This window comes from Dipodomys ordii, unplaced genomic scaffold (assembly GCF_000151885.1).
Source record: "Dipodomys ordii isolate 6190 unplaced genomic scaffold, Dord_2.0 Scaffold82, whole genome shotgun sequence".
Taxonomy (NCBI): domain Eukaryota; kingdom Metazoa; phylum Chordata; class Mammalia; order Rodentia; family Heteromyidae; genus Dipodomys; species Dipodomys ordii.
Genome location: NW_012267298.1, coordinates 5,203,607 through 5,216,945, shown reverse-complemented (window position 1 = coordinate 5,216,945; position 13,339 = coordinate 5,203,607). Strand labels below are relative to the sequence as shown.

General features: G+C 33.8%; 1 protein-coding gene across 1 annotated transcript in view; it reads right to left on the bottom strand.

Moving 5' to 3' along the window:
• Efr3a (EFR3 homolog A (S. cerevisiae)) overlaps nucleotides 1-13,339 on the bottom strand; it is a 45,600-nt gene that overhangs the window by 17,537 nt on the left and 14,724 nt on the right. The window contains exons 6-13 of the mRNA XM_013025189.1: nucleotides 12,335-12,472; nucleotides 10,529-10,607; nucleotides 9,091-9,226; nucleotides 6,773-6,934; nucleotides 5,714-5,828; nucleotides 3,960-4,011; nucleotides 2,024-2,196; nucleotides 1,554-1,629 (exon numbers count right to left, since the gene is read on the bottom strand). Coding sequence (XP_012880643.1) covers nucleotides 1,554-1,629; nucleotides 2,024-2,196; nucleotides 3,960-4,011; nucleotides 5,714-5,828; nucleotides 6,773-6,934; nucleotides 9,091-9,226; nucleotides 10,529-10,607; nucleotides 12,335-12,472 — 931 coding nt within the window. The remainder of the gene's footprint in view (nucleotides 1-1,553; nucleotides 1,630-2,023; nucleotides 2,197-3,959; nucleotides 4,012-5,713; nucleotides 5,829-6,772; nucleotides 6,935-9,090; nucleotides 9,227-10,528; nucleotides 10,608-12,334; nucleotides 12,473-13,339) is intronic.

Below are 13,339 nucleotides of genomic sequence, written 5' to 3'. Positions count from 1 at the left end.
AAAAATTAACTCTGCTTAAAATGCAATAAGGGCATATTTCACAACTTTCTAAAAAGTAGCTATGTTACTTCATAATGTATCATGAAAGAAACTTAAGATAATAATCTGACTGTCAAATTGTATTTCATTATTAACATCAACAAATAGGCTGGCCTACAAACTAAGAGTTAAAAGAGTAGAGTTAAAATAGAGTATGAATAGAGTTAAAACAAGAAAAATAGTATATACACAATATTTCCAGAATGTTTTATAATAATCTGAAAAAACAAAAGCAAGACTGTGGATTGGTCTGAGGGAAAAAAACAAATTGGACAGTAGAATCCTGAGGGACAGTTCTAAAACACAGTGTTGACAATAATAAAAAATACTTTTTTGATGGGGACATGTGATTTTCTTATCTGGGAATAATCCTGCACTGCTGTTTGGGAGCATGTCAGGAAAAGCATGGGCAGGCGCTACGACACTTCTGAAGTTTCAAAGGCAGGTCTCAAGCTTATTCAATGGATGAGGTTATAGGTCCTTCTACTCCCACAGGGACTTTCAAGAAGGTCCACCCCTCAGCAGGCCTACACATGCTATGTAATGGAGTATTAGCTAATGAATATTAATTCATAATGGATGTAAAAGCCTAACCAAAGCATTCCAAATGAGAGCTAACAGAAATAAGAGTATATTTGCTATCTTGAGTCACTGTGTAGTAATGACCTCCAGTGGTGCTACTGTGTAGTAATGACCTCCAGTGCTACAACCACTCCTCATAATTCTGACACCATGTAGTGAACATTTGGTTCTTGTTTGTTGTTGTTTTGGCTCCAGATATGAAGCTATGCTCTTCTATCAGAGCACTTCAGGTCTGAATTTAGTATTCAAGTATCTACCTTTCTGAATCCAGTTCTATACTGAATCAAACAGTTCTATACTTTGGTAGGAAAGAAAGGTCTTATGTGTCAGGTTCTTTCAAGCCTAAGAAGGCCTTTAGGTTACTGATCATCATTAACAAACATTACAACAATAGTTATGAGTTTAGAGTTTAGGTCCCCTAAGTAATTCACATACCCACTCTACCAGGTAAAAATAAAATTTGGCAATATGTGCTATAACAATAATGTGTAATGATTTCATGAAGTAGTGAATTTAAAGAACGTATCTTCTATTACTTGAAATTATTTTACATGGACTCAGAGGAATGGAAAGACACAGCATAATACACATGCCACTATGTTCAGGAAACAGTGCAAATATTTTTCTACAAGAGAAGAGTAATTGGTGGCAAACTGATAGCACCAATACCACTGTAGGAATTTCAGGAAGACATTTTACTTAAAAGAAGGAATCTGGGGCTATAGCATGCAGCAGGCTAGGGTCCAAGTTAAACACAGGCTCAGGCCACTGTCAGGACCACTGTGGGAAGGTAGGGGAGGTAAAGCTGGCAGCACAAGGTCTTCCAATTCTAATTCTATAGAATCACTTTAAGATCGCCCATCAGTAGAACAACTAACATTCCAGTGACTATCGCCCACATCATCCATTTGTTTCTTAGGATATGCCCTTACCTTTTTCATGAAACTTGTGTCTTGCCTACAAATTTTTTCTCTTTTTATTTTCAGATCAGCTACATCTGGTATTATTCTAGAAACAATCAATATATCATTTTTAATCAACGGCACATTTATTCAAATACCTTGCCTTTTAAAATTGCTTCTCTCTTATTTTTATGAACATTCTTAATATGCTTCTATGAACTATTGAATTATCACCTTTAGTAAAAACTACATGATCTTGACTCTCAGAGCCATTCTAAAGTTTAAAGCAAAACTAAAACTAAAAATCCACCTGATTATTACTAGGTAGATAAGCTCTCAGCAGAGTACATTAAGTGATAGTCCAATAATTTTTACTTTTAATGCACTGCTTCAATAACGAAAATTATTGAAAACCTCAGACTGAAAACCTCACAATACTTAAACACCCTGACTTAACCTGAGAAGGTTATCATGAAGCCCATTTCACAATGACATGCTACCTGATGCCTCGAAGCTTTGCCCTGTTGTCATGGCGGTCCATGAGGTTGTGCATTACTTCCAAGACTAACTGCCGCAGTTCATAATCTTCCATGAGAGACGGGGATAACAGAGGGTCCAGAAAAGACCCTGGCAGTGCAGTCACAATTGTCTTGGCTTTGTATCCAGAGGTTACCTGGATACAGGGAGGAAAATAAAAAAAATAAAAAAAGTTGCGTAGAGTCCTTGGTAAAATCCTCACATTATTTTATAAGTCTATACATTTAAATCAAAAGAAAGAATGGACATCAGCCAGAGGAAAAATTATAAAGAAAATTTGTAGGGTGATGACTTTATTGAATTTTCAAAAACAAAAAAATCCAAGAATGAGAATAGTTCACATTTATTATGAGCTACACAGAAGTCTAAGTACTAAGTATCTACTTTGTCTTCACCACAGACCTATGAGGAAGCTACTAGTTTACCCCGATTTTATAAAGAGAAACTGAGGCTCAGATAGGTTAAGAATACATGTGATAAGCAGCCAGGAGGAAGAAGATATAAAGAGATTATGTGGCAAAAGATATTGGTCGATCTTGCAAGTGATAAATTTTAATTTGAAAACTATCATTCTCAGGTATGTAGTAGTTTAACAGCAATATATTTTCATTTTGGAAAACTGTAGTGTATTAGTTACTTGATTTGATAGCATGACTGCCTCCGTTTCATCTGAATTTAAAGCTTTTCAGGAAAGCTATTTATCATTTTAAGTGGTGTATATAGACATCATACTATAGTCTAGTTAGGATGTGAGGCACAATTCACATATGGAATCTGTTTAAAGGAAGTCAAGATTTACAGCCATTAAATGGCATTTTGGGTGAGGAATTTCAACTTGTTTTCAGGATTATAAAGCACATTTGGACAACCTGTGAGGTAGAGGTGATTTTTTTTAAGCAGAAAATGCGTAGAACAATTGTTACCCAGGGGGGAAAAATATTCATGCTTCATACCACATACAAAATTAACTTCAAAGTGAAGTTCTAAATGTGGGAAAGTCTAATTTTTGAGAAAAATTAAAGGAAATTTAAAACATGATGTTGATATTCTCAGAGCAGGTAATGAGTTCACAAACATGACACAAATGAAAAGGCACCTAACACATGGGAAAGGCTGTACAAATCTTCGTGTATTAGGTTCACAACTACCACAGGACGAGTAGCAGAAACTCTAAAAATGAAACAAAAAAGGCTACTTCTCTGCACTTACACTCAAGTATAAGATACTGTTTTTAAAAAATGAGATCAAGTACAAGGAAGAGCTCTAGAATAAATCTGAAAGTTATTAATTCTGAAAGAGCACACATTTCACACAACTCACCCTTACTTTTCTTTAACATTATGCCAGGTAGGTAAATGGAAGATGAACATAATAACCATGAACCAATCAAGGCTCAGTATCTGGTATGCCTTTCCTTTCGGTTTGGGTATGTCTTTCTTTCCTTTGTAGCTTTCTATAGCCAAAATTACAGTGGTAAATTTTCATTTTTATGAAATACTTTCCTAACAAGGCATTATTTGAACAGTATGTAAAAGAGCATGACATAATATGTAGAAAAATTAGTCTGAGTTCTATTCTTTAGCTCAGTGATTCCAGTGAACCCCCTCAACTCCTATATACTGTTTCTGAGCCCTCATATTTTTAATTCTAAAATAAAATTTCTGTTTTCTGGGCATTTCATCATAATGAAGTACAAACATGCAGGTAAGGTAAGAAACAAATAGGAAAACATACAGCATAACAAAAAAAATCATTGAGTTGAGTGTATACACTGGAAAAACAACTAGCTATAATTTTTTAACTGAATAAGATAGCAAGCTGACGATGTGAAGTTATTCCTTTAAATTTTTCAATATATTTAAAGTTTCTTGTCTGCCTCACCTGCATTAAAGTCCTTACCATAAGCAAAGATCTCAGCAACATTATTTGGATCCTCCTAGTTCCCAAATCTCTAAAATGTAAAAGGCAGTAGTAATATTAATAGCAATGAACATTCACAGAACTTTACTTACAGTATTTTTCTTGATTTTGAAAGTTTATTATTGGCTAAATAGATTTTATAAGTGATGGCTTACTTTAAAAAATAAGGTGAAATTGGGCTGGGAAGGTGGCTCAGTGATAGAGTGCTTGCCTCCCATTCATGAGGCTCTGGTTCGATTCCTCAGCACCACATAAGCAGAAAAAAAACAGATGTGGTTCTGTGGCTCAAGGGTAGGGCACTAGCCTTGAGCTGAAGGGCTCAGAGACAGCGCCCAGGCCCAGAGTTCAGGCCCCATGACCGGAAAAAAAAAAAAAAGACTTAAAACAGTTAAACGTAAAAGAAACAAGTCTGAACAAAAAAATTAAGTTATTGTCTCAAAGACAACAGACAATATAGATAATGATGAAATGAAAATTAAACCATACAAGTATAAAATTAAGCAACCAAAATTGGTACTGAAGTATTTTACTATATACAGCCTAAGTATGTACAACTATTTGGTGTTAATCAAAAGTCCAAGGAGATAAAAATGTTAAGTACTGTGGCTGATCACGGCACACCATACATAGGTAATGCATGATCACCCTCTACCTTCATAATTCAAATTACGTAATTTTAAAGCAAAATTGTACTTTGTTATTTTATTTATTCTTTTTACCACTAATAACCCTTTCCCATTCTTTGAACCGTCTGCTCTTACCCATTTAATGATACACGTTAAAAAACTATTCATCCACTACAATTACAGTATGTTTTCCAATTAATATTATACATATTAAATTATTAATATTTAAATTATTACTTTAATTGTACATATTTATTTGGCACTGTGTAAAAGTTAATACATGCACACAATGTGTAACAATCAAATTAAGGTAGTTAGCATTTCCATCTCAAATATTTAACAAATATGAGCACATAATAATTGTATATTTCTTAATGAATTAGCAAAACAAATGTCATAAATAAATCTTAAGCATGTCACACCAAATCAAATCTATAAAATATAGGGGAAGCTGGGCACCAGTGGCTCACCCGCCTGTAATCCTAGATATTCAGGAGACTGAGATCTGAGGATCGCAGTTGAAAGCCAGCCCAGGCAGCAAAGTCCATGAGATTCTTACCTCTGACTAACCACCAGAAAACCAGAAGTGATGTTAGGACACAAGTGGTAGAGCACTAGCTATAAGCTCTTGAAGAGCTCAGGGAGAGTGCTCAGGCCCAGAGTCTAAGCCCCACACCGACCAAAAAAAAAAAAGAAAATTATACACACACACACTGGGGAAAGAACAGATGACCTTCACAATTACTTTTGTTTCTATAATTATAGTAATAAAATAGCATTCATGATATTCTGACATTAATTTCTAAAAATTTTACAGAAACTTGAAGCTTAGTCCTTTATATATGCATACACATAATGTCCAGGCTGAAGAAATCTTTACTTGATTGATAAAGGCATAAAACTTTTGAGAATTTATGATAAGCTGAAAAATGGTTCTAAAAGAATGCAAATGTTGGTTCAATTACTTAGCAATATCTTTCATACCATGTAAATATTATTGATTTTCACTGAGCTTTTATAACTAAGATTAAATAAAACTCAACATTTAACTAATTTAATATTAAATTTAACCTAAGAGTAAATTCACATTTATATCTAAAAACATACCCTAGTTGGCTGATATCCAAAGTATGAGTAGATGTTCCAAATACAGGTACTTTGCCCATAATGAACATCATGATTTCTGACCTCTGATAATCTGGTAGGTTACTTCCAAAAAATCCTACAAAAATATTAAGATAAATCTTAATTTATATTTTGAACCAAAATTGTAAAATGCTATTAAACAATGATCCTGTTCACATTATATACAATACTAAAGGTGCCATAATTTTCTCCTGTTCAAAAATCAGGTACAAGATATGTACTGTAGATAAAAACCTAGATATATTATTAGTATTCTTATGAAACCTTTCCTTTATATTGTGAGTCTAAATTCTTGTTCAGTGGTCAGTAATTATACTGAGTTCAAATAGCGGTATCACCATAAACAAACATTGAAATCTTACTCGGTGAAATCTTTCTGCATTTATTTGCTCTCATGTTTTAATTCTCATGTTACTCTGAATGTGTTACATTACAAAAATATTACTTGAGTGCGCTATATATACACATTTCATAGTAAGATATTTAAACAATAAATGAAATGTCCTAAAGTGATACCATAATATTGTGTTAATTAGAAGTCACTGAAGCAATTTAATTCTGTGAAAATAAGATTAGCTGATTTGATATGCAAAATATCACAAAAAATTCATATAAAATGAAGTAAATGTAAGAATCACCACAGAAGCGGGTTCACCATATATTGGATCAGCTTACAAAATTGAAATATGTAAAGACTGCTAAAAATACAGCTTGAGTAGTATACATATATATTGCTCCTATTTGCACAACATAAATACTCATGCACACGTGTATGTACAAAGAGAGGAACTAGAGAAAGAGGAGAAGGGCAAATAAAAAAAAAGCAGTTGTGTAAGATGGTAATGTCATTATTAAACTAGGTAAAGAGCAGGGTATTCTTTGTCCCATTCTCATGCTTTCTTTTTCCAAGGATACAATTTTTACAAGTCCAAGCTATCATCCCTGTTTGGCAATGGTAATTTACGTGAGAACTTGTTCATCACTGTTGAATATGGTAAGTGTGAATGGTGAAATACTCACCTATTGTTTGGATGATAGCATTCTGCACAATCTTCTCATCATTGTCTTTGGAACTTAAGGTGACACTGCCTACAGATCCCCTGTGTGAATCACTGGCTTCAAATTCAACACTAAGACGCAGGTGCTTGAGTAAGGTATTGAAGACTTCCAGCACTGTGGGCCCTGTCAAGGATTGGCTGTGAGCAAATACACTTTCCCAATAATGAGCATATATGAAAGCAATCTGACTTCCCAACGGCTTTTTTCATTATTTTCTAAGTATCAAAAATGCATAGTAATTTATGAAATTTATTTTGTAATGTGAAATATTTAATCAACAAGGTACTCTAGTTATACCAGCAAACATTTACTAGGTATCTATCTATAAGTAATTCCCTGTCTGACTATGCTATAAACATATAAAAATGTGTATGTGCACATTTACCTATCTAATCTGTAAAAATCAAAACAATGTATACTGAGATTATATTTAATTTGATTGATGGATCAGAATCCATACAAATTATAGTATCTCACAGTTACACACACAAAAAAATACTGTATAACTTACTAAATTAAATGAAGAATTCTCTTAGTTATGGGACAGAAACTAATCAGCCTATCAGATTCACTTCACATCAACTGATTTATTCTCTGCCTTTTGACTACAAGTAATTCTTCACATGTTTCTATTACTGCATCTAGGGGTTTCATTTCTGGCCTTTATTCTCAATTAGAAATGTCCCAAGAAAGGGAGCCATGGTTAAGTACTTTTTCAAATGTACAGAGCCTAGCACACAATGCCTAACACACAACAGACATTACGTATGGGGCTTCAAAACATTATCACTTCAGATTTCAAATAACTTGCCAATCAATAGCTTACTTTTATTTTTAAAGATAAATTATGATTATGAAATGTCTGTAGACAAGTGCCCATCATTATTTAACACTGAAGAGCATTAGAATATCTCTTTTCATTTTGATTTTAAAGAAAAATACTTCAATATTGCTATTACAGACCTTTCTAAAGAAATTAATATACAGATGAAACATCTTGGCTCTTAACATGTTCTCTTCATTCCTGACTATACAGTTCTCAAGTCCTACTAAATGAGCACAAGGTCTTTCCCTTGTACAGACAGTGGGGTTATAATGTATCTCTCTTCTCTCTCCTCCTTGCCCTTCCTCCTTTCCTCCCTCCCTTCTCCCTTCCCTCTATCTTTCTGATGCTGGTCCTGGGGCTTGAACTCAGATACTGTCCTTGAGCTTTTTTGCTCAAAGCTAGTAATCTATCACTTGAGCAGCAGTACCACGTCTAGCTTTTTGGTGGTTTCCTGCCTGGGCTTGTTTCAAACTGCAATCCTCAGGTCTCACTCTCCTAAGTAGCAAAGATTACAGGTGTGAGCCACTGGCATCAGCTATAATGCATCTCTGATAAGACTATAGTAAGTCTTTAAAACTGTCAATGAATTATAGGACTTGGTCCAAAATACATTTGCAATTTTAACTTCATACCATTTCTCTGACTTTTTTCCAACACTACACAATCTACAAATAGGTCATATAAGATTTTGATGATGCTATCCATTTTATTTCCCTTCTTGGAGCCCTGGTTTTCTCATGATATGTGATCAAGTCTGCTTTATAGTAGGTAGAGTGAAGTACAAGTAAACTACAGTTCAGTAAACCTGTCACCAGAAGTGTTTTAGATTTTGAAATATGTGCATGTGGGTGGGGATGCTTATAGGTGTGTGTGTGTGTGTGTGGTTTGAATGTACACAGACATATCTACATAATCCATATAATGAGCTATTTTAGGTATGTGTCCATAGTCTGAACATAAAATTCGTTTGTCCTTCACATATACATGTTACACATAGGCTGAAGAGAAATTTACATTAGCTTTTAAATGCTCCTACATTTTGACTATAACATCACATGATGTTGATTGCAGAATTTTACTTGTGGCATCATGTCAGCACTAAAACTAGTTTCAGGTTCTGAAGCATTTCAGACTACAGATTTTTGGATTAGGAATGTTTAATCAGTACTACTTTTAACTCTGTCTTCTGCCAATGCTCAGTATATAAATTATATTTAAAAACCACTGTCCAAATAGAAGGAAAAGAGACTGATTGAGAAAAATGCTTATCTATGCACTAAATAACCCTGAGAATAATGACACAAACCCAAAATCTCAAGAGAAATCATAGCACATGCAAAACTATGTCTACATAGTCAGAGCAGTACTTCACACACTGCTATGCCTACTGGAGAAATAGACCCTGAAACACAGTAATGCATTCCTTGATTTTGTTGTTCTGACAGGCACTTACCTATGGAACCTTTAGCAGCAATGGCAACAGCTTCTAACAGAACCTGAATGATACCTGCACGAACCCGTGGAGAGTCTTTCTTACGAGCATCAAGGTGTCCAAGAATCTCCTGGATGACATGGTGAGAATACTGAGCCTAAAGGAAGTTGACAGCAAAAAAAAGTGGAGAATTCACATCCAGGTATTTCTGACTTTTCTTTAGTAACATAAATACCTTCATAACAATTTAGAAAGCTGAATCACCTGATGTGGGAACCCCATGTAATTAGAGTCTATCTTAATATGAAGGTAGCCATTTGATTTACTGCCCAACCAGGATACATTAGAGTCAGTGAAAGTACTGAGTATTAGATAGCATTATTACTCTTCAATTGGTGACTTGGGGGCTATTACATTCCTTCCTATAGCATTGAACATATCAGAAATGGGGACAAAATGCACTTTATTTTCAAAAGTAACCAGGTATCAGACACATTATAAATACTTTACATGTATGTACTTTATTTCATGCACAAAAGCACTATGAGAAAAGTTCAATTCAATTATAACATGCAATTCAGTGCAAATAGGTCAAATAGTAACTTGCCCAAAGTTACAGACAAATTCTAAGAATATACAAGTAAAGTCTACTCTGACCAAAGTATGATTAAGAACCGAGCTCAATGCTGCACTTACCCCACTGACCTCACAAAAAAAGTAAATGGTGTCTAAAAGACTTCAAATCCTGTTTGAATTAAGAGCTAACCAGTTCTTTTCACATTTTGAGGGGTAAAAAAACAACCCAAAAACCAAAACAAGTTTTTCCTTTGCCGTTAGGTATTTAATCATAAGGTTCTATTAAGACTGGTTAATAAGCCTGGTACCAGTGGCTCACGCCTGTCATCCTAGCTACTCAGGAGGCTGAGATCTGAGGATCGCAGTTCAAAGCCAGCCCAGACAGGAAAGACTGTGAGACTCCTATCTCCAATAAACCACTAGAAAACCAGAAGTGGCGCATAGCTCAAGTGGTAGAGCACTCGCCTTGAGCTGAAGAGCTGAGGAACAGCGCTCAGGCCCAGAGTTCAAGCCCCATGAGCAACAACAACAACAACAAAAAAAAGACTGGTTAATAAAAGTACGTCTCAATAGTAATCAGTAAATGAATGTTAGTTGTTACAGCAGCTAAAATAACTGCTGGTATAAGTGAATCCAAATACCAGTTCATCAGTTAATATAAATACATAATTCATATATTAAGCATATGAAAAATAAAGAGTGCCACCATAAAGAGTTTTAGTTCTTTTTATAAGACATTTTCCATCTTAGCAAATGAGAAGTGGTACAGAAAAATGAGACAAACTGCTAAGTTAAAAACATTTTTTATGCTAGTTTTCAATAGCTGCTCAATGTGTTTATCCATACAAATTACTTATATAAAGAATAGTTAACCAAATCTTACCTGAATAGAATACATTATGATTTTAAAGCAATGAACTGCAAATTCATTAGGATCCCATAATTTGTGATGATCTAAATGCCTGTAAGTAACAATTAAAAATTGCTTTAACAATTCCCTGGTTAAAATCTTTCCTGCATAGCTTCTTTAACATTGCAAAGAAAAAGTTCTGACAATCTCACAACTTTAAGCTAAAATCATCCAATAATTACAGGTATAAATATAAAATATTATCGTCTCTACAGTGTAGCCTATACTTTCTTAACTCACATTAGCACTTAACTTACCCAGTATTCCAGTCAATGGTATCAGTGTCTTGGTGCTCACTATTGATTTAAAACATGTTACTCAAAATTCTTGCTGAATCATTCATTTATTCCCCATAGAAACAAGTAGCAATGCAAATAAAAAAAAATCCTACTTCAGTATTAAACTAAAACATTCAGTAAAATATCCACAGCAACTTACCATCTCTGAAATTCTCAACGTAGGCATGAATTCTTTATAGTGAAATGCTAGATCACTTTTTACTTTTGTTCAGTCCATATGTTATCATTATCATGCATGTTAATCATCCATCAAGTATGTTCATTATATATTCCCCAAATATCTGGTACCTTACTTGTACATGGCCTTTCACATTTAATTAATTAAATAGCTAACAAATAACTACGTGTTATTTAATTAACATTTGGTTTGATTAACATACAATCAGGATTTAAGTTTAAGGATTTGTAGAAAAGAATGTAGCTAATTCAAGTTACTCAAGTTAATTTGATCATCTTGCTTCTAGTCTAGCTATCTTGAATCCTAACATTAAGTCAGTATACAGACATTAAAAAACAACCCCTTCCTTTAATATTGTTAACTTAATTCTGGTATTTTTAGTAACATTTTCATAAGCCCACAGCCTTCAAACAGCTGACCTAACAGATGAAACATCACAGAAGTTTTCAAAAATGTTTATCTGATTTCTAAGATAATTTCACAGTTTATAGATTCTTGTAACTTAAAGGTCAGTTTTGAACCCTGTGACAAAAACCTATATCCTAAAGAATTCCAAATGCTACATTCAGAATATTCTTTATATGCTAATCCCATTATCATGTTTTGATGAAGAAAAGCATATGGAAAACTTTAACAAAAGAAAGATTAACCGAACAGTTCAACAATTATGTTGTATAGAACATTTTCATTTGATGGGTCAGTTGGAAAACAAAAGGCTTGATAGAATGTTTACGTGGAAAAACTCAAAGCTCAAAACTGTATTTTACCTGGAGTGTAGGATGTAAGGACCAAGGAGATACTTAACATTTTCACTCTGAGTTTCTGAATGAAAGATAAATCTTACTTGGGAAGTGAGAAAGACCTAAAGGAGCCACGCTTGGTAAAAAGAAGGCTAAGGGAATAGGAAGAGCTGAATATATAGGAGTTAGTAGAACAAGGTCTTTCAGACTTGAATATTGTATTTAAATATGTCACTGCAAAATGCATCTCAAAGTCTGTAAATAGATAATTCAAGTTATCTGACGTACATGATTTTAAATATGTTAGTGTGGCTTGTATTTACAAGGGAAACACTAGTTTAGTTGCTGAATTTGAGTACTTAAACATACATTCAGATTGAATGTATGTATGTGTCTATAATCTGACTTAATATGTATGTATTCAGACTGAATCCTACATTACTTCCACAATGTTTCAGTTTCCAATAAAAGCTCAGTCATGCAAGTAAAAAAGTATTTGTCTTCTTAATTAACATATAATATAGGCAAGTCACAGATAACCAGGAAAACACTAAGTCCTTACGCAAAAACTGGTCTAACAGCATTATTCATATTTCCAAAAGTTGCTCGCCCCAGCAGTTCTCTAAAGCAGTTCTCAGCCAGCACAGCAGGATTCTCTTCTTTTTCAGCTGCGGAAGGAGAAGAAGGAGGGCCTAGGCGACTAAAAAAAAAAAGGAGAAAAATAAAGACTGAAAGAAGAAGTCTAAAATTAGTTTTACCAGTGAGACAAAATAGACTTCATTTCACAAAAATGTTACAGAGACATTTCTTTTATCCCTAAGTAACTTTAAGGCTTTATTCTGACCTCATGAATGTACTAACACCAAAGCTAATCACATAATCTTTGAATAGGGAGGACTAAACTCAGCTGGTAACCTATTCTAACAGAATGTCTTTTCATAAGTAAAATTCAGCAGCTTGCTTCTCTTGTACTTCCATATATCTCTACAGTACAGCAAAGTCTTAGTAAGAAAAGTGTCCAAAGGACCACAAAGACCCCGTGCTCATTTTAACTGCAATGGGATAAAAGTAAGATGCACACTTGTATATACAGATGTCTTTAATATACAGAATTTGTTTTGTTCATGTTTTAAAACATTGGTTTAGAAAAAACATGCAATAATAATAACAACAAGCATATCTCTGGCACTGTATACATGAGAAAACACAATTTCTTCAGATTTTACAATCTAGTTTGTTTCTTGAATCTTACATCTTAAAACTGGACTTGAAGAGCTGGAAGTAGGGAAAATGGGCTCCCAATTCATTAATTTTTACATTGTAAATATTTTAAGTAAAACAGCTTCAGTTATAGCACCAAAACAAGAAAAAGCAGGTGAAAAAATTTATCAAATTTCACACTTTTAAGAAAGGATTCTAAAGTTGGAAATCATCACATCTAAGGAACTAAGCATAAATCCTTTTTGTAGTTAGAATAAACTGATATGAACAGTTATTGAATAGCCAATTCTAAACTATTTTTATCTGGATGCTGTATATATCACTATGATGATAATTGTTTTTAAAG